At 37.6% G+C, this 21162-nt stretch overlaps 1 protein-coding gene across 1 annotated transcript in view; it reads left to right on the plus strand.

The window, feature by feature from the left end:
- HSF5 (heat shock transcription factor 5) overlaps positions 1-21151 on the plus strand; it is a 36768-nt gene extending 15617 nt beyond the window's left edge. Inside the window, exons 4-6 of the mRNA XM_037003861.2 lie at positions 2055-2576; positions 4370-4547; positions 18854-21151. Coding sequence (XP_036859756.1) covers positions 2055-2576; positions 4370-4547; positions 18854-18924 — 771 coding nt within the window. The 3' untranslated portion in view covers positions 18925-21151. The remainder of the gene's footprint in view (positions 1-2054; positions 2577-4369; positions 4548-18853) is intronic.
- Positions 21152-21162: the final 11 nt, after the last annotated feature.

Below are 21162 nucleotides of genomic sequence, written 5' to 3' on the forward strand. Positions count from 1 at the left end.
GGTATCCCTGTACCAGATAAACTTTATAAGTATATAAGTCATCAAATGACAGATTCTTCCAAGATGGTACAAGTAATTACATTTTTTTAATGAGAAAGGAAAAACGATTTCAAAAATGAGAAATTTAAGTATGGGTCCCCCTTCAGCCCCCATGTTATAAACTGTACTTCAGTTATCTTCTTCTTATTTATTAGGATATAATTGCTTTGGCTAAAATGTTTTATACTGTTATTTCTAAGATAAGATTAATACTTATCCTAAGTAAGAGTAATACTTTTATTAATACATAAAAACATCCTTTGTGTTTTTATGTTACATTTGTTTAAAGATTGGGATTATATGTTTGCCTTTGATATTAGCTAGTAGAAAGGGCTTTCATTTTTAAGAGAATTTTGTACTAGTGGCATTCCAGTACTCAAAAGAACATTTGTTTTTCTTTTGAGAAAATCTACATGGGAAGTTGATTTATAACCATATTGTTGTTAGAAGAGTATAGAATCAGTTCAAGGGGTCTTAGTTGGACATTTTTAATGGCATATATCATCAAGCATGATAGTCCAGTCTATTCCTCTTCTCTAGAGAGATCCATCTGTCCCACAAATTAGATGCTTTTGTTTGGGGATCCAAACTGGATCTCCTCCTTGGATCACACTAGAGATGCTCTGACAGTGTTTCTGTCTTGATTATGTTACTGTTTTGAATGACTGGTTTAAAACATCTTTAAAAACCTTTCTTACTACAAAGGCAATACATGTTCATGATAGGAAAATAGAAATAAATAGACATAAAATTTTTAAATGGAAAAAGGAAAAATTTTCAGATGTCATTCTGAGAACACATGCAGTTGGTTTAGTTGGACTGTAGATATTGGTGAGAGTGTATATGAATGGTCAGTATTTTGTAATGGTTCTAAACAAGAGCTCTTCAGTCAGTCAAACCTAGGTTTGAAGCAGCTCTGTCCGTGATTTCATTGTGACTTTGGGTAAATCATGAAGTTTCTCTGAACTTTAGTTTTATCATTTGGAAGTAGAGGTTATCACATATAGACCTCTTGTGAGGATTAAATGAAATAATGTATATAAAGCACTTTGCATGTGCTTGGCACATGGTAAGAACTCAATAAATGGTGCTAATGGATATAGTAAAGTAGTTTGATGCTTAAATCATTTAAATTTATATTATTTGGTATCAGTGTCCTTCATTGACACAGTCTTTGTAGTGTGGCAGCATCAACTTACTACATGTTTTATTTAATCATAACTCTTCTGTATTTTGTGTTTATAATCTGAGATGAACAACAAACATTTATTGAATGCCTACTGTGCAGAGCTCTGCATTTAGCAATACCAACTCATTACATGTTTTGTGTAATTGTAACTCATTGGCATTTTGTTTTCATAACTTGAGATAATTTATCACCAAACATGTAATTGAATGCCTGCTCTGTGCAAAGTACCATGTATAAGAGAATACATCTTAAAGGTGTAAATCTAAAAGTGACAGATATTTTTAATCTATTGCTTTATTATTAAAAATAAGCAGTCTTAGAAATCAAATGACATTCGATATGCCATCTATTTTTCCCCAGATCATTTGAAACAGAATATCAGTATCTTCCCCTGAATCTATAGAAGCATTGGTGAACTTGTGAGCATCCTGTGTTTGAAATTTCCTATTCCTAAAACAGTATATGATAGAAACAAATGATGTGTTTGTCAGCCTTTATGGAAGAATTTGGTATATAGACATTTTATCAACAAATTGGTATTTGGGTACTACAGCTTTCTGATTTTGTATAGTTTAACCCCAAGAATTATTGACCTAATCTAGTTTTAAATTTAGTATAGCTGTTGACATATATTAGTTGCTAAGTAAATGTTAACAACAGAATTGAAGCTACCATTGCTAAAAGTTGATTGGTATTCAGGTTTTCTTAGTGAGAGTCACTGAAGGATCAGCCTGTGTATATTTGGTGTTCATCCTCAGTGTTGTTGCTTTTGCCCTTAATCTCATATTTGATTTTCTATACAAACAGTCTTATTTTCTTTTCACAGAATCCTCCAATGCAATCCTCCTATCCAGTTGAATTTCTGCCTTCTAATTGGCCTTGCAGTGCTACTGATGAAAATAATAAGACAGAAGTAAATCTAGAGGCTGTTTTTCAGATAGTAGATGAATTTCATTCCTCCCCGAACCTGGAGATGGTAAAGGTGGAGCCTGTTGAGAGTCAGTGCCCAACATCTCAGTGTAACAGAGGCCAACATATCCTAGCTAATTTAAATAACAGCAATTCATCTTCCACAAGTGATGCTAGCCAGCTGGAGCCACTTACTTCTGTAGGCTCAGATATTACGTCTTTCATGGTCGGAATAGAACAAGCAATTACCTGCTCTCTACCCCAGTCGCCTGAGTACACCTACGCCATCCACACAGCTCAGCCTGTTGAAAATACTACAGTGCAGGAATCCGCAGCCATCCAAGAAGCTCATGTCACACCGAAGGAGCAGCCAAGTCATAGTCCATCTCCATCTTCAGTAGTGTTTGTACAGGAAGGGCTGCCTTTCAGCACACACCAGGTAAGGAGGCAAAGAGAAATCCTAATAAGGTTCAGAGTACCCAGTGCTTCTTGCTAAAGACTGTTCTAATGAAGAGTTTGTCCAGATTTTATTTAGGTTAAATGCCAGTTTGTTACACTTTCCAGAAGTATCATGTCCTGGTGGTTCTGTACAAAAGATTCAGAAAGAAGTAGCCTTAACCCCCAGGCATCCTCTCACTATGTTATGGTCCGAAGTCAACCTCTAAAGTGGCGGCCTGATTGAGCATTGTGGTATAAAACTTCATTTTATGTTAAAAGCACCCCTTGAGTTTTGCTTCCTGTCTTAATTTGGATGGACCAGGTGTGCCTGGCTGATTAAATTCCACTACTGATGGTTTAGAGGACAAATAATATCAGGACTTAGCTAGCCATTTGTAGCACAGAGGTAGGAAGATTATTGGAGGTCTTTTCATACTTTCTTCAGCATTATTGAGTTCTAATTTGACTTGTGAGCATACTGTGTTTGAAGTCCCTTAACGGTATCTGCATTCTTGGAGCAGAATCCTGACTCTAGTGTGAGAGACTTATATTCAAGATAGAGGCTAGTTCCTTAATTGCTGCTAGCTTATGACCAGAAAATGAGTAAACTTCGATTCTAAATGAAAGTACACCCAAATTAAAATCACCTTTTGTGAATTAACTTAATAAGCATTTTTCCTACCTTTAAGTTTATTTCTTGATCTTAGCCTGATATTTTTTTATTTTGGATTTTTTTTCTTTAATGGGACTGAAAATATCTTCTTTGTTAGAGATTCCCAAGGTAACTTTTTGGCAGTTGTGTGTTTTTGACAAATTATTTTTTAGCTCTAAGTTTAGATCCAGATGTCTTAAGGTTTCTGTCAATTCATTGGTTTTTTTGAGCCCAATTGTTGAGAGCCAGTATATTATGTGTTAAAACATCATAAATTCAGTAGATCAAAGATAGGTCCATTATGTTTCAAATGTGCCTGTGAAAAGAAAATAAAACTTGTCTTTTCTTTGTTCCCTTGTAGTCACATCAGAATTATTACATTTCATATCCTGAGATTGAACTCACATACTTATTTTCTCTTTAAAAAATATATTTGAACATCACAGCTTTTGAAAGCTATGTTTTTAACTTCTAGCTTTATTTTATTTCATTACATAGGTTTATTTTAAAATGAATTCATAAGGAAATAGAATACTTCAGAAGTTGGTCACCTTGATGAAGGGATTTGACTTCCAAAGAAAACTTAGGAAGACCAGGAAAGAAACTCATTATTTCATAAGCACGGTAGATCTAGATTTTATAGCACTGAAGCTTATGCAATTTTGAGAATCTCTTTGAGACAAAGAATACAGATTTAACAGAAAGTGTTCATAGCCCCAGTGGCATCATCCAACAGAATTAGTCCTATAGACATTCCAGTATAACCAACAAGAGGGGAAATCTGAGGGAAGGGATGCTTGAGTGGAAGAAGATAATGGTCTTAACCAATTGTACATTTTTGTGTGTGTGTATTTTACAAAAAAAAGACATTAACAATAATAGATCTTCCTCTGATCATAAGTAAATGTTTTAGCTCCATATACATTTCAGTGATTTATGTATGGGGAAATACACATCTTACTACTGAATATTCAGATTTGCTCAACAAAATCAAAGTTGGTATCATTGATAAAGATGAAAAGCCTTTTTTAAGTGTGTTTGCTGGATCATGTTTCTATAGTAGAATTTGTCTGATAAAATACCTTAACTTTCAGTATATATTTGGGGGAAATTCAGAATAATGAGAGGGTTTAATATTTTAGGTGGATGCAAGTATAAAATGCCAAAGAAATCCACCTGAGAATATCTTGCCTTCAGAACAGATGGGATTCCTTATTTCAGAAATGGAGCCTGCTAGCAAGTCTAGTAAAGACACAGGTTTATCCACTCCAGCCAGATACAGAGAGCTAAGAAGCAACTCACAGTACGGAAAGTCTCCTGGTAAGGATTATTGTGCTCTGAAATGCTAAAAGTAGAACCATGGTATAGATAGAATTAATATATGAACAACAGCTTTTCTGGGTCTTCATATTATTCATAATTGTATTATAATTATTACATTGCTGTTTTTCATAATTCTATTTTTTCTTAATTATCCTTGTAAATGGTATGTAAGTAAAAGTATATAAATGCTATTTTCCTAATAGTACATGTTAGAATTTGAGCTTTCAAAAAAATAGAACTTAAGTAAAAGCAAAGTAAGTTGAGTTAACTTGGAGAAGGAAGGATAATGTGTGATTTAATAACTACTTCAGATGCCAAAGACTTCGTAATTATAGATGTACTTGTTCTCTTACTAATAGACTATAAGACAAGATGGAATGCACTTTAATTGTGGCAGCAAAAATTCGATGGGCATCAAAGAAAAGGACAGAAACTAATAATTTACTGCATATCTGAAAGTAAAATATGACTGTATCAATAGAATTTCCTTGTGGTTTTTAGGAGCCCAGGATTAGTGATTGTTTTAGGCACACACAGTTGGTTCTAGACTTTCTAGGGAAGTTTGAACAAAATAAAAATATCTTAAGAAGCCAGTGACATCTAATAAAATATTCTTATATGAGCCAAAAATAAGCCATCAAAGTCTCCAGGAGGCAATTTTAATATTCTCAAATTATGTGCATGTCAGAGGCATGCAATTCAGGTAGAATTAATCAATAATATCAAACAGTCATTTTAACAACTATAGAATTTGAAAATGTTGAGAACTTCTGTGAGAATTTCTCTAAAAAGTACACTAATAGTAATATGATCAAGATGTCGCTCAGATGTGTAGGGTTCTTACTGCGAAAATACCTTCTAGCCTAAAAGCTATCTTGATCACTCATTCATTAAACTTAGCATGCATAGTCACTTATATTTATGATCCAATTCATGATCAAAGATGAAGATTTTTTACCACTGAAGATATTTAAAACAATGGCATAGACTTTGAAGGAAATTTGGAAAAGGACAGAAATTAATACCTACTTCACACAACGAACTTGATGAAAGTGGTATTGTCACCATTTTAAATATTGGGAAACTTAGGGGTGGAGAGAGGGTAATTAACTTTTTTTTAAAGGTATCATTGATATATACTGTTATGAAGATTTCACATGAAAAACATTGTGGTTACTACACTCACCCCTATTATCAAGTCCCCCACATACCCCATTGCAGTCACTGCCCATCAGTGTAGTAAGATGCCACAGTCACCACTTGTCTTCTCTGTGCCACACTGTCTTCCCTGTGACCCCACTACACCATGTGTGCCAATCATAATGCCCCTCAGTCCCCTTCTCCCTCCTTCCCCACCTGCTCTCCGCCACCCCTCCCCTTTGGTAACCACTAGTACCTTCTTGGAGTCTGTGAGTCTGCTGCTGTTTTGTTCTTTCAGTTTGTTTATTTATATTAAGGTATTATTGATATATACTCTTATGAAGGTTTCACATGAAGAACAATGTGGTTGCTACATTCACCCATATTATCGAGTCCCCCCACCATACCCCATTGCAGTCACTGTCTATCAGTGTAGTAAGGTGCCACAGAGTCACTATTTGCCTTCTCTGTGCTATACTGTCTTCCCCCTAAGCCCCCCGACACCACATGTACCAATCATAATACCCCTCAGTCCCCTTCTCCCCGCTTCTCCACATGCCCTCCCCCACCTCTCCCCTTTGGTAACCACCAGTCCCTTCTTGGAGTCTGTGAGTTTGCTGCTATTTTGTTCCTTCAGTTTTGCTTCATTGTTATACTCCACAAATGAGGGAAATCATTTTTTTTTTGTATCATTAATCTACAATTACATGAGGAACATTATGTTTACTAGACTCCCCCCATCACCAAGTCCCCCCCACATACCCCATTACAGTCACTGTCCATCAGCATAGTAAGATGCTGTAGAATCACTACTTGTCTTCTCTGTGTTGTACAGCCCTCCCCGAACCCCCCCCACACACATTATGTCTGCTAATAGTAATGCCCCCTTTTTTTTCCCCTTATCCCTACCCTCCCACCCATCCTCCCCAGTTCCTTTCCCTTTGGTAACTGTTAGTCCTTTCTTAGGTTCTGTGTATCTGCTGCCATTTTGTTCCTTCAGTTTTTTTTCTTTGTTCTTATACTCCACAGATGGGTGAAATCATTTGATACTTGTCTTTTTCCATTCATTTCCTGATGGACACTTAGGTTGCTTCCATATCTTGGCTATTGTAAAAAGTGCTGCGATAAACATAGGGGTACATATGTCTTTTTGAATCTGAGAAGTTGTATTCTTTGGGTAAATTCCAAGGAGTGGGATTCCTGGGTTAAATGGTATTTCTATTTTGAGTTTTTTGGGGAACCTCCATACTGCTTTCCACAATGGTTGAACTAGCTTACATTCCCACCAGCAGTGTAGGAGGGTTCCCCTTTCTCCGCATCCTTGCCAGCATTTGTTTTTGTTAGTGTTTTCGATGCTATCCATCCTTACTGGTGTGAGGTGATATGTTATTGTGCTTTTAATTTGCATTTCCCTGGTGATTAGTGATGTGGAGCATCTCTTCATGTGTCTGTTGGCCATCTGAATTTCTTCTTTGGAGAACTGTCTCTTCATATTCTTTGCCCATTTGTTAATCGGGTTATTTGCTTTTTGGTTGTTGAAGCATGTAAGTTCTTTATATATTTTGGATGTTAACCTCTTGTCGGATATGTCATTTACAAATATATCCTCCCATACTGTAGGATGCCTTTTTGTTCTGTTGATGATGTCCTTTGCTGTACAGAAACTTTTTAGTTTGATGTAGTCCTATGAGTTCATTTTTGTTTTTGTTTCCCTTGCTCAAGGAGATGCGTTCAAGAAGAAGTTGCTCATGCTTACATTCAAGAGATTTTTGCCTATTTTTTTTCTAAGAGTTTTATGGTTTCATGACTTACATTCAAGTCTTTAATCCATTTTGAGTTTACTTTTGTGTATGGGGTTAAACAATAATCCAGTTTCATTCTCTTGCATGTAGCTGTCCAGTTTTGCCAACACCAGCTGTTGAAGAGGCTGCTATTTCCCTATTTTATGTCCATGGCTCCTTTATCATATATTAATCGACCATATATGGTTGGGTTTATATCAGGGCTGTCTAGTCTGTTCCTTTGGTCAATAGGTCTGTTCTTGTGCCAGTACCAAATTGTCTTGATTACTGTGGCTTTGTAGTAGAGCCTGAAGTTGGGGAGCATAATCCCCCCAGCTTTATTCTTCCTTCTCAGAATTACTTTGCCTATTTGAAGTCTTTTGTGGTTCCATATGAATTTTAGAACGATTTTCTCTAGTTCGTTGAAGAATGCTGTTTGCATTTTGATAGGAATTGCATTGAATCTATAGATTGCTTTAGGCAGGATGGCCATTTTGACAACATTAATTATTCCTATCCATGAACATGGGATGTGTTTCCATTTATTGGTATATTCTTTAATTTCTCTCAAGAGTGTCTTGTAGTTTTCACTTCCTTGGTTAGGTTTATTCTTAGGTATTTTATTCTTTTTGATGCAATTGTGAATGGAATTGTATTCCTGATTTCTCTCTCTGCTAGTTCATTGTTAGTGTATAGGAATGCCACAGATTTCTGTGTATTGATTTTGTATCCTGCACCTTTGCTGAATTCAGATATTAGATCTAGTAGTTTGGGAGTGGATTCTTTAGGGTTTTTTATGTACAGTATCATGTCATCTGCAAAGAGTGACAGTTTAACTTCTTCCTTGCCAATCTGGATGCCTTTATTTCTTTGTGTTGTCTGATTGCCATGGCTAGGACCTCCAGTACTATGTTAAATAGAAGTAGGGAAAGTGGGCATCCTTGTCTTGTTCCTGATCTTAAAGGAAAAGCTTTCAGCTTCTTGCTGTTAAGTATGATGTTGGCTGTGGGTTTGTCATATATGGCCTTTATTATGTTGAGGTACTTGCCATCTATACCCATTTTGTTGAGAATGTTTATCATGAATGGATGTTGAATTTTGTCAAATGCTTTTTCAGTATCTATGGGGATGATCATGTGGTTTTTGTCCTTTTTGTTGATGTGGTGGACGATGTTGATAGATTTTCGGATGTTGTACCATCCTTGCATCCTTGGAATAAATCCTACTTGATCATGATGGATGATCTTTTTGATGTATTTTTGAATTCGGTTTGCTACTATTTTGTTGAGTATTTTTGCATCTATGTTCATCAGGGATTATTGGTCTGTAGTTTTCTTTTTTTTGTGGTGTCTTTGCCTGGTTTTGGTATTAGAGTGATGCTGGCATCACAGAATGAGTTTGGAAGTATTCCCTCTTCTTCTACTCTTTGGAAAACTAAGTTGAATGGGTATTAGGTCTTCACTAAATGTTTGATAAAATTCAGCAGTGAAGCCATCTGGTCCAAGGGTTTTGTTCTTAGGTAGTTTTTTCGTTAGCAGTTCGATTTTGCTGCTGGTAATTGGTCTGTTTAGATTTTCTGGTTCTTCCTTGGTCAACCTTGGAAGGTTGTATTTTTCTAGAAAGTTGTCCCTTTCTTCTAGGTTATCTAGTTCGTTAGCATATAATTATTCATAGTATTCTCTAATAATTCTTTGTATTTCTGTGGTGTCCGTAGTGATTTTTCATTTCTCATTTCTGATTATATTTATGTGTGTAGACTCTCCTTTTTTTCTTGATAAGTCTGGCTTAGGGGTTTATCTATTTTATTTTCTCGAAGAACCAGCTCTTGCTTTCATTGATTCTTTCTATTGTTTTATTCTTCTCAATTTTATTTATTTCTGCTCTAATCTTTATTATGTCCCTCCTTCAACTGACTTTGGACCTCATTTGTTCTTCTTTTTCTAGTTTCATTAATTGTGAGTTTAGACTGCTCATATGGGATTTTTTTTCTTTCCTGAGGTAGGCCTGTATTGCAATATACTTTCCTCATAGCATGTCCATGGCTGTGTCCCACAGGTTTTGTGGTGTTGAATTATTGTTGTCATTTGTCTCTGTATATTGCTCGATCTGTGTTTTTATTTGGTCATTGATCCATTGGTTATGTAGGAGCATGTCGTGAAGCCTCCATGTGTTTGTGGGATTGTTCTTTGTCTTTGCATAATTTATTTCTAGTTTCATACCTTTGTGGTCTGAGAAACTGGTTGGTACAATTTCAATCTTTCTGAATTTACTGAGGCTCTTTTTGTGGCCTAGTATATGATCTATTCTTGAAAATGTTCCATGTGCACTTAAGAAGAATATGTATTCTGTTGCTTTTGGACGTAGAGTTCTGTAGATGTCCTTTAGGTCCATCTGTTCTAATGTGTTGTTCAGTGCCTCTGTGTCCTTACTTATTTTCTGTCCGGTTGATCTGTCCTTCAGAGTGAGTGGAGTGTTGAAGTCTCCTAGAATGAATGCATTGCATTCTATTTCCCCTTTTAATTCAGTTAGTATTTGTTTCACATACGTCGGTGCTCCTGTGTTGGGAGCACAGATATTTATAATGGTTATATCTTCTTGTTGGACTGACCCCTTTATCATTATGTAATGTCCTTCTTTGTCTCTTGTGACTTTGTTTTGAAGTCTATTTTGTCTGATACGAGTACTGCAACTCCTGCTTTTTTCTCTCTATTAGTTGCATGAAATATCTTTTTCCATCCTTTCACTTTTAGTCTGTGTATATCTTTGGGTTTAAAGTGAGTTTCTTGTAGGCAGCATATAGACAGGTCTTGGTTTTTCATCCATGCAGTGACTATATGTCTTTTGATTGGTGCATTCAGTCCATTTATGGTTAGGGTGATTATCGATAGGTATGTACTTATTGCCATTGCAGACTTTAGATTCTTCGTTACCAAAGGTTCAGGGTTAACTACCTTACTATCTAAGAGTCTAACTTAACTCACTTAATATGCTATTACAAGCACAATCTGAAGGTTCTTTTATTTTTCTCCTCCTTTTTCTTCCTTCTCCTTTCTTTATATATTACGTATCATATTCTCTACTCTTTGTCTATCCCTTGATTGACTTTGGGGATAGTTAATTTAATTTTGAATCTGCTTAGTAATTAGCTGTTCTACTTTCTTTACTGTGGTTTTATTACCTCTGGTAACAGCTATTAAACCTTAGGAACACTTCCATCTATAGCAGTCCCTCCGAAATAGACTGTGAAGATGGCTTGTGGGAGGTAAATTCTCTCAGCTTTTGCTTTTCTGGAAATTGTTTAATCCCTCCTTCAAATTTAAATAATGATCTTGCCAGATAAAGTAATCTTGGTTCCAGGCCCTTCTGCTTCATTGCATTAAATACATCATCCACTCCCTTCTGGCCTGTAAGGTTTCTGCTGAGAAGTCTGATGTTAAGCTGATGGGCTTTCCTTTGTATGTGATCTTATTTCTCTCTCTGGCTGCTTTTCATTGTCTGTCCTTATCCTTGATCTTTGCCATTTTAATTACTATATGTCTTGGTGTTGTCTTCCTTGGGTCCCTTGTGTCGGGAGATCTGTGGATCTCCATGGCCTAAGAGACTATCTCCTTTCCCAGATTCGGGAAGTTTTCAGCAATTACCTCCTCAAAGACACTTTCTATCCCTTTCTCTCTCTCTTTTTCTTCTGGTACTCCTATAATGCAAATATTGTTCCATTTGGATTGGTCACACAGTTCTCTCAACATTCTTTCATTTTTAGAGATCCTTTTTTCTCTCTGTGCTTCAGCTTTTTGTATTCCTCTAGTTTCTATTTCATTTATCATCCCCTCCACCGTATCCAATCTGCTTTTAATATGCTCCATTTGCTCTTCAACGATTGGATCTCCTACCGGAATTCATTCCTGAGTTCTTGAATATCTTTCCGTATCCCCATTAGTATGTTAATGATTTTTATTTTGAACTCCCTCTCAGGAAGAGTCATGAGGTCCAGGTCATCTTTCTCAGGAGCTATATTAATTTTACTCTGAACCAGGTTCCTTTGGCATTTCATATTTGTATATGGCGCCCTCTAGTGTCCAGAAGCTCTACTCTCTGGAGCTGCTCAGCCCCTGAAGCAATGTCGGGGGTCTCAGGGTAGTGGTATTGGTGCCTGGGGGGAGAAAAGAGCTGTTTCCTGCTTCCTAGCTGCTATGCTTGTCTCCACTGCCTGAACCAGTGGGCCGAGCACACAGGTATAAGCCTCTATGCTTTGCATTTGTAGTTGCTGTAGACAGATCTTCCCTCTGACTGTCCTAACACCAGGGTAGGGTTTGCTGTTTTGCAAGCCAGGTGGGGCTGGCCCAGAGAAAGGCACAGTAGGCTGCCTATCATGGAGGGGGTCCTTGGAGCTGTGTAGCCAGGCAGGGAGCTGGAGCACCTGGAAATTGTGAAAGCTCCCAACCTGCTGGGCAGAGTGCACCCAGACAATTTTGTCTACCTGTCCTTTCTCCTTAGCAGTAAGCTTTGTGCAATCCTTGCCCCTTTAGCAGCCCTCTTGCTAAGGGCTTCCTTGTTACAAAGTCTGTCAGACTGCCCGCCTTTCTTTTGTCCCAAAGCAGCTGGATATGGATCCCTGCTTTCCACAAGCAGCTGGAATCTCAGTCTCTCCAGAAATTCTGCCTGTCTTAGCTTTCCATGAGAGTTATCATGCAAGCACCATGAAATGTAGGTTTGTGCTCCCAGAGCAGATCTCCAGAATTAGGTATTCAGTTGTCCCAGGCCTCCACCCCCTCCCTGCTGCATTTCTCTTCCTCTCGCTGGTGAGGTGGGGTGGGGGAAGGGCTTGGGTCCTGCCAGGCCACAGCTTTGATATGTTACCCTGTTCCATGAGGTCTGCTCTTTTCTCCAGGTGTATGCAGTCTGGCGCAGTCCTCTTTCCTGTTACTCTTTCAGGATTAATTGTATTAATTATATTTTCGTCTTATATGCAGTTTTAGGAGGAAGCCTCTGTCTCACCTCTTACGCTGCCATCTTTAATCATCTAGCATATATTAATTGAACATATATGCTTGGGTTTATATCTGGGCTCTCTAGTGTGTTCCATTGGTCTATGTATCTGTTCTTAAGCCAGTACCAAATTGTTTTGATCCCCCCAGCTTTATTCTTCCTTCTCAGGATTGCTTTGGCTATTTGCGGTCAGTTGTGGTTCCATATGAATTTTAGAACTATTTTCTCTAGTTTATTGAAGAATGCTGTTGGTGTTTTGATAGGGATTGCATTGAATCTGTAGATTGCTTTAGGCAGGATGGCCATTTTGACAATATTAATTCTTCCTATCCATGAGCACAGGATAAATTTCCACTCATTTGTGAGTTCTTTAATTTCTCTCATGAGTGTCTGTTTTCAAAGTATAGGTCTTTCACTTCATTGGTTAGGTTTATTCCTAGGTATTTTATTCTTTTTGATGCAGTTGTAAATGGAGTTGTTTTCCTGATTTCTCTTTCCGCTGATTCACTGTTAGCAATAGGAACACAACAGATTTCTGTGTATTAATTTTGTGTCCTGCAACTTTGCTGAATCTAGTTATTACTTATAGTAGTTTTTTGTGGAGTTTTTAGGGTTGTCTTATGTATAATATCATATCCTATTCAAATAGTGAGAGTTTAAGTTCTTCCTTATCAGTTTGGATGCCTTTTATCTTACGTTTTCTGATTGCCATGGCTAAGACCTCCAAGTACTGTGTTAAATAAAACTGGTGAGAGTGAAGGTCCTTGTCTTGTTCCTGATCTTAGAGGAAAAGCTTTCCGGTTTTCACAATAATGTTAGCTGTTGGTTTGTTGCATATGGCCTTTATTACATAATAAAGGTTGCGGTATGTACCCTCTGTGCCCATTTTGTTAAGAGTTTTTATCAAATGCTTTCTCAGCATCTCTTGAGATGAACATGTGATTTTTATCCTTCTTTTTGTTAATGTGGTGTATAATATTGATTGATTTACAAATATTGTACCATTCTTGCATCCCTGGAACAAATCCCACTTAGTTATGATGGCTGGTCTTTTTGATGTATTTTTTTGGATTCAGTTTGCTAGTATTTTGTTGAGGTTTTTTGCATCTATGTTCATCAGGGATATTGGTCTGTAATTTTCTTTTTTTGTGGTGTCTTTTTCTAGTTTTGGTATTAGAGTGGTGCTGGCTTCATAGATTGAGTTTGGAAGTATTCCCTCCTCTTCTACTTTTTGGAATACTTTAATGAGGATGAGTATTAGCTCTTTCTTAAATATTGGTAGAATTAAGCTGTGAACCCATCTGGACCTGGCATTCTGTTTTTTGGGAGTTTTTTGATTACCAATTCAATTTCATTGCTGGAGATTGTTCTATTCAGATTTTCTGTTTCTTCCTGAGTCAGTCTTGGAAGGTTGTCTTTTTCTAGGAATTTGTCCATTTCTTCAAGGTTGTCCAATTTATTGGCATATAATTTTTCATAGTGTTCTCTAATAATTCTTTGTATTTCTGTGGTACCCATTGTGACTTCTTCATTCCTAATTCTGTTTGTGTACTTTCTTTTTTTCTTGATAAGTCTGGCTAGGGGTTTATCTATTTTGTTTATTCTCTCAGGGAACCAGCTCTTGGTTTCATTGATTTTTTTTTCTATTGTTTTATTCTTCTCTATATTATTTATTCCTGCTCTGGTCTTTATTGTGTCCCTCCTACTAACTTTGGGTTTCATTTGTTCTTTTTTCTGGTTTCTTTTATTGTGAGTTTAGACTGTTTATTTGAGATTGTTCTTGTTTCTTGAGGTAAGCCTGTATTGCTATGTACTTCCCTCTTAGAATGGCCTTTGCAGCATCCCATAAATATTTAACTGTTGTATTTTTGTTTTCATTTGTCTCCATGTATTGCTTGAGTTCTGTTTTAATTTGGTCATTGATCCATTGATTATCTGGAAGCATGTTGTTTAGACTCCATGTAGGCTTTTTTGTTTTCTTTGTGTAATTTATTTCTAGTTTTTCATACCATTTTGTCTGAGAAATTGCTTGATACAATTCAATCTTTTTAAATTTATTGAGGCTCTTTTTGTGGCCTAGTCTGTGCTCTCTTCTGGAGAATGTTCCATGTACACATGGGAACAATATGTATCCTGCTGCTTTTGGATGGAGTGTTCTGTAGATGTCTATTAAGTCCATCTGGTCTAATGTATTATTCAGTGTCTCTGTTTCCTTGTTTATTTTCTGTCTGGTTGATCTGTTGATATGAGTGGTGTGTTAAAGTCTCCTACAATGAATGAATGTGTTGTAATCTATTTCCCCTTTTAATTCTGTTAGTATTTCTTTTACATGTTTGGGTGCTCCTATGTTGGATGTGTAGATATTTAAAATGGTTATAGACTCCTGTTGGACTGACCCCTTTATTATTATGTAGTGTCCTTCTTTGTCTCTTCTTAATTTGTTTTGAAATCTATTTTGTCTGATTAAATACTGCTATTTCTGCTTTTTTCCCCCTATTGTTTGCACTAAATACCTTTTTTCATCCTTCACTTTTAGTCCGTGTATGTCTTTGGGTCTGAAATGAGTCTCTTGTTAGCATATAGATGGGTCTTGTTTCTTTATCCATTCTGCCACTCTTTGTCTTTTGATTGGTGCATTCAGTCCATTTACATTTAAGGTAATTATTGATAGGTATGTATTTTGCCATTTTTGTTAATTGTTTTGTTTTATAGCTCCTCTTTTCTTTCTTCCTCTCTTATAGTCTTCTCTTGTTATTTGATGGTTTTCTTTAGTGTTGTGGTTGGATTTCTTTTTTAATTTTTTTTATGTATCTATTATAGACTTTAGGTTGTGGTTACCAAAGTTTCAAGAATAGCTTCCAAGCAATATAATAGTCTATATTAAGTTACTGATTGATCTATTTCAAACACAATTCAAAAGTAATTTTTCTTCTTCCTCGTCTTCCACACTTTATGTATTAGATGTCATAATCTGCATTTTTTGTGTATCCCTTGATTGGTTTTGTATATAGTTGGTTTTGCTACTTTTGTTTTATTTTTGTACTTGCTTGGTAATTAATTGCTCTAGTCCTTACTGTGGGTTTATTTTCACTGGTGAAAACTATTTACTTAGGAACATTTCCATCTACAGCAGTCCACATAACATATCATATAATTCTGGTTTAGTTGTTATAAATTATTTGAGCCTTTGTTTTTCTGGAAATTGTTTAATCCCTGCTTCAAATTTGAATGATAATCTTGCTGGGTAGAGGATTGTTGGTTGAAAGTCCTTCTGTTTCAGTACATTCAGTATTTCATGCCACTCCCTCTGGCCTGTAAAGTTTCTGCTGAGAAGTCTGATGATAGCCTGATGGGGTTTCCCTTGTAAGTAATCCTTTCTCCCTCTCTGGCTACTTTCAATATTCTTGTTTTATCCTTAATCTTTGCCATTTTAATTATTATATGTCTTGGTTTTGTCTTCCTGGGGCTCCTTTTGTTAAGGGCTCTCTGAGCTTCTGTAACCTATTTCCTTCCCCAGATTTGGGAAGTTTTTAACAATGATTTCCTCACAGAGACTTTCTATCCCTTTTTCTGTTCTCCTTCTGGTGCCCCTATTATGCAAATATTGTTTCATTTGAATTGATCACACAGCTTTCTTACCATTCTTTCATTCCTAGAGACCCTTTTTTTCTCTCTGTTCCTCAGCTTCATTGTGTTCCTGTTCTGTAATTTCCATCTCATTGATTGTCTCCTCTGTTACTGATTCCCTCCATTGTATGTTTCAGTTACTGTATTCTTCAGCTCTTTTATTGCTTTGTGAAGTTCCCACTGAGATCTTTAATACAGTTCTTAGATCAGTGAGCATATTTATGTCTTTTACTTTGAAGTCTTTATCAAGAAGTTTTGTGATATCCATTTCATTTAGCCCTCTTTCTGGTGTCTTATCCTGTAGTTTGTTTGGAACATACCCTCTGCCTCCTCATTTTGTCAGGGTTTCTGTGTTTCTTCCTTAGTATTAGATGGATGTGCTATGCTTCATTGTCTAGAGAGTGATGGCTTTATGAAGAAGGCATCCTGTGGTGCCTGGAAGCTCAGGACTCTCCAGTGCCTGGTTCTCCTTTGGTATGGAGCCCCTGTTGCTCTGGTGGGTAATGGGCAGGGTCACCTTTATGTCTGTCTCCCAGCAGTGGTTTATCTCAGTCTGCTGAGGCTGGCAGTTTGCCTCACTGGCTTTTTGTGATTAGAGTAATGGTTTCTGCTGGGATTGTTGTGGGTGGGGCTGCCCTCTGCCTGCCCTGCTGCTGTGGCAGTGCTGCTCTGTTAATGGGGTGGGCAGGGTGGTTGCACAGCGAGTTTCACAATGGCAGGATGCTTTGGTTCGGCAGTGGCAAGTCACCAAGTTGTGGAGTGCACTGGTGCCAGACAGTGGTTACAGTGAGTTGTGTGCTGGGAAGGTGCGTGGATGCATGGAGGCCGTGAGTTACACAGTGGAAGGGGGCATGGGCTTGCCAAGGTGACATGATGTGCATGGTGGGAGGCCAGCCTTGCAGGGACCCTTAGCAGTAGTGAGGTGGGCAGCACCAGGCTTGGCCCCCTGGGAGGAAGGAGTTCTCAGAGCTGGCTTCTGCAGGCATGCTCCCAGTTGGGCTGAAACAGGACCTCCAAAGCTGGGAGAGTCTCCCTCTGCTGATCAGGCAGAAAGTCTGACTGCTGGGCTGAGTGGGCTGGCTTGCTGGTAGTGTGCAGGTAAGTGCCTCAGGGCTGAGCCACCAGCAAGGGGTGTAGAGTGTCTGGGGCTCCTAAAAATGCCGGACCTGTTGAGCTGAAGGAGGAATGGGGAGGTATCATCCACCTGCCCTTTCTGCTGCAGCGATAGTGCCATCTAAACTTCACCCCTCTGACTCCTCACCCAGTGCTGGCAAGTCTCTCAGACTGCTGTCTCTATGTTGGGCCTCAGTAGGACCTGCAGAGTGTGCCTGTCCTCCACAGGCAGCTGGTGTATCATCCTCCCAGAGTGTTCCAACTGTCCCTGGTGTCCTGTCCCACTAATCACCAGCACCCAATGCAATGTGGGCTCCTGTTCCCAGGGCAGATCTCCAGGGCCAGGTGCACAGAGTTCCTGGGCACCCATCCCCTTGTAGCGTGAGATTGTAGCTTTAAGCAAGGTTACTCTGGATTCAGCTGGACCACAAAACAATAACAGAATGTTGGGAAAAGGGTTCATACCCAGCTTTGTTCTTGCAGCAGTCAGTGGAATGCTTAGATTACACCCACTGCATCCACATGTGGCAAGCCTGCAATCCACAATCTGCTTAGAGTACTGGGCAGAGGTCTTTAGATAGCAACACAGACAATAATGGCTCATTGCCAACACATGTGTAAGCAGGCACCTGCACAGTAGGCCAATTATCACATAAGCCTGAGATAGCATTGCACCTGCACAGTAGGTCAGGCAAACATTCCTGACAATAGTAAGTCCATTTTCCTTACACCCTACCTGCTCTGTTCCTCTTCCTCCTGCCTGTAGGCTGGTATCAGGGAAGGGCTTGGTCCTACTCGATTGCATCTCTGCCACTCTACCTTTTCTGTGTGGCCTTTTCTTTTTCCCCAGTTGTAGGTGGTCTGTTCCTCAGTCTTAGCTGATTTTCAGGTTTAGTTGTATTTGGTGTAGTTGCTTCCTTTGGTGTGTGTGTGTGTGAGAGGAGGTTTCTGCCTTGTCTTCCTACTCCACCATCTTGAACCTCTCCATTTGCTCTACTTCCATACATGGTCTTTGTTTTTTTTATTACAGAACCTAGTACATAAGCTAAGAGCTCACTTTTTTACTTCTTTCCATTCTTAATGAACCACTCTTTGTCTCTTGACCTCTGTGAAGGGTATACTTTCTTTTTTACAGACAGTTCAGATATGTGTGTTTACAAGAGATCAGTTGTGGTAGTCATTACATGGAAATTTTATGGAGGCAATCAACTTTGGTAAAGTAGTGATTACTGATAATGTATTTCTGAGGACATTACTTTTTCATATTCCTACACTGCACCTGCCCACCTATTATGGTATCAAAGAAATGAATTTGCATTTGTGTGTATTTCACTGTGATCCCTTTGATACTTTACATTAATTTTTCACTTATAATAAAAAGCAATTGAAATGCAAAGAAGCTTGACCACATCACTAAAAGGATAGAAACTTTAAACTTTGTTAGTCTCTGGGTTAACATCTGGCCTACATCTGAGTGCTGTAGAGGTACAATAATGATAAAGTCCTAAAATTGAGAATCTGATGCAATACTATAGTTTTAGAACCAAGTCTGCAGATGAAACATAAGCAACTTGTTCTTCTTGTCTGAAAACTTGTATTTCAAACTCTAGACTCTGACAGGCTAAGAGTGAGTAAACAAACCTTCTTTCTTTCTAGATCTTCATCTGCTGGTGGATGTGGCCTGCAAGCAGGAGCACTTTCTAAAAGAGGAAGAATTAAAGGAGTGAGGCATGGATGACAAAGTGACATTGTGCACTAGCTGTACCTGGAGGCAGACTAGCCTTGCACATGACACACTGTTGGGATTTTAAAAGTTCTGTTAAGGAAAGAAAAGGTGTTTTTGTTTCGTTAATTGAAAATTGGGTATTTGGTATTTACTACAGCTGTTCAGTTCAGATGATTTACCTTGGCAAACTACTAAACATCTAGCAGCATGTTTTTTGCTGCCCAGATCCCTTTTAAATGAAAAGTCCTGGCCTTCTGTTACAGTCAAGAAGCATCTAAAAACTGCTGCATCTATGGTACTGGAGAATAATCTGTGTGCTGATTTGTCTGCTTGTCACTTTCAGACACTAGTCAGCACAGCTCCACTGGTGAATTCAGTCAAGTCACAGTGTGATCCTTTTAGAGAAGATTACATGAGAAACAAAGGCATGTGAAGTCACTAAGATCACAGATCTAAATGGGTCATGAATTCTAGGAAAGGATCCCTGGGAAAGAGCTAATTTTCTAAATGATTAACCAGGAAATGCTCTTATTTCCTAACCCAGCATTCTGTTTCAAGAGCAAGGACTTGGACCATACATCACACTTAACAACCCTGATTCTTTTATATTAATGGGAGCGTTCTTCTGTTTTCTATTCTTCTATTTTCATATTGTTCTTTAATTTTAATAATACATCATCATAAATGATAAAACAGTTTTGTTAATACATTGCTTATTTAAATGTCTTTTAAAGAAAAGTACTTAACTTGTTTAATTGTATTTATAAATGCTGGTAGATTTAAAAATTTTAAAGCTTTATATTTGTATTAATATTGCAGATAGAAGGATAAAGGATGCATGTGTAAAACTTTTTCTTGAAGGGGAAATGTACAATGTGTAAACAAAAACATTGAGAGTTTTAACTGTCTTACTTTAGATTTTTATATTCAGTAAATATAAATTCTCATTTATGTAAGATACTATGTTCAAATTTTGAGAGAAACTGATTAGTAGCCATTTAATAGAAGCTGTAACTCAGATATTTTTAATAGTTTATGTCTGGTTTAAGCTTCTGAGAGAATTTTGGATAGTGGGATAGACTATAACATTTTTATCTTATCCCCTCTATAGGTTTCTAAATTCAAGTAGTAGGATTATGGAACTGGTTTTTAGGAGCAGTATCTTAGATGTCCAGTTTCTGTGGTTGATCCCTCACTTGCTCATCCATTGACAGCAAGAAACTTTCTGATTTAAAGTTTTTTAAATTGACTAGAACTTTCTTATTGGATTCTGCTTCAGTTTTCCTAATAAGCACTGCAGAAACAAAAGGAAAGCCTAGGAATATGAAACTACTTAAAAAGGACAGGCACTTAGTGATATGATGTATTATGCTAGCCTTTGTGGGCATAACAATTCATTTCTTAAACTGCATTGTGCTTTCCTAATTTACAGAGATAGTAGTTTTTTGGAAAAGGATGAGCTCTGTATTGATCTGTATTGACTCAGCTGAGATATGAAAGTAGGTTCTGGAAAGTAACCTGTTTAGTCCATCTGATAAAACTAGTTGATGTCTACTTGACAGGCATTGTTTCATCTTTATTAGCAAGGTTGAAAAGACGAACAGATTATTGAGACTCCTACATCTTTTGGCCAGAAGATGTATTTTGGCAGAGTATGTGAAGGAACTTCCCCTTTCCCCTGTCACGCTGAAAAGCTGATACACTGCGTAAATGATATTCCTTCCCTTAAATATGTCTTTCTTAGTTTTGTATATGTTGAAAGAGATAATACCTTTTGAGGGACATGTGTCAAGCGGGAACCTTGGCATGGATTTGGTTTCAGTGATCTTAAGGCTTAATTAATGAAAGGCCTTTATCAGCTTTCCAAACTTTTTTAATATATAATACAGCAGACCAAGGAGCTGGATCTCCTGCTATACTCACATGCCTGCTACCTATCAACTAAAGCTATCGTCACTGACTTGGGAAAAATGGCAAAAGATAAACTAAAATCTTGGTGTGAATTAGCCAGTAGGGTCTGACACATACTAACAAGGTTGTTGACTAGCACCTCAGTATTTCAGCACCTTAATTTAATTAAGATAAATTTCAATCAGTCAACAATAAAGTGAGTGTTTCAACTAGACTTGTCTTTCTTGTTTTTACTTTTTGGTGATCAGTAGAAAGCTTAGTCAATATAATTATCATAATAATAGTAAAGTTCAAAAGAGAATGTACTGTTTTTCAAAGAATCTGACTT

This window comes from Manis javanica, chromosome 4 (assembly GCF_040802235.1).
Source record: "Manis javanica isolate MJ-LG chromosome 4, MJ_LKY, whole genome shotgun sequence".
NCBI classification, from domain to species: domain Eukaryota; kingdom Metazoa; phylum Chordata; class Mammalia; order Pholidota; family Manidae; genus Manis; species Manis javanica.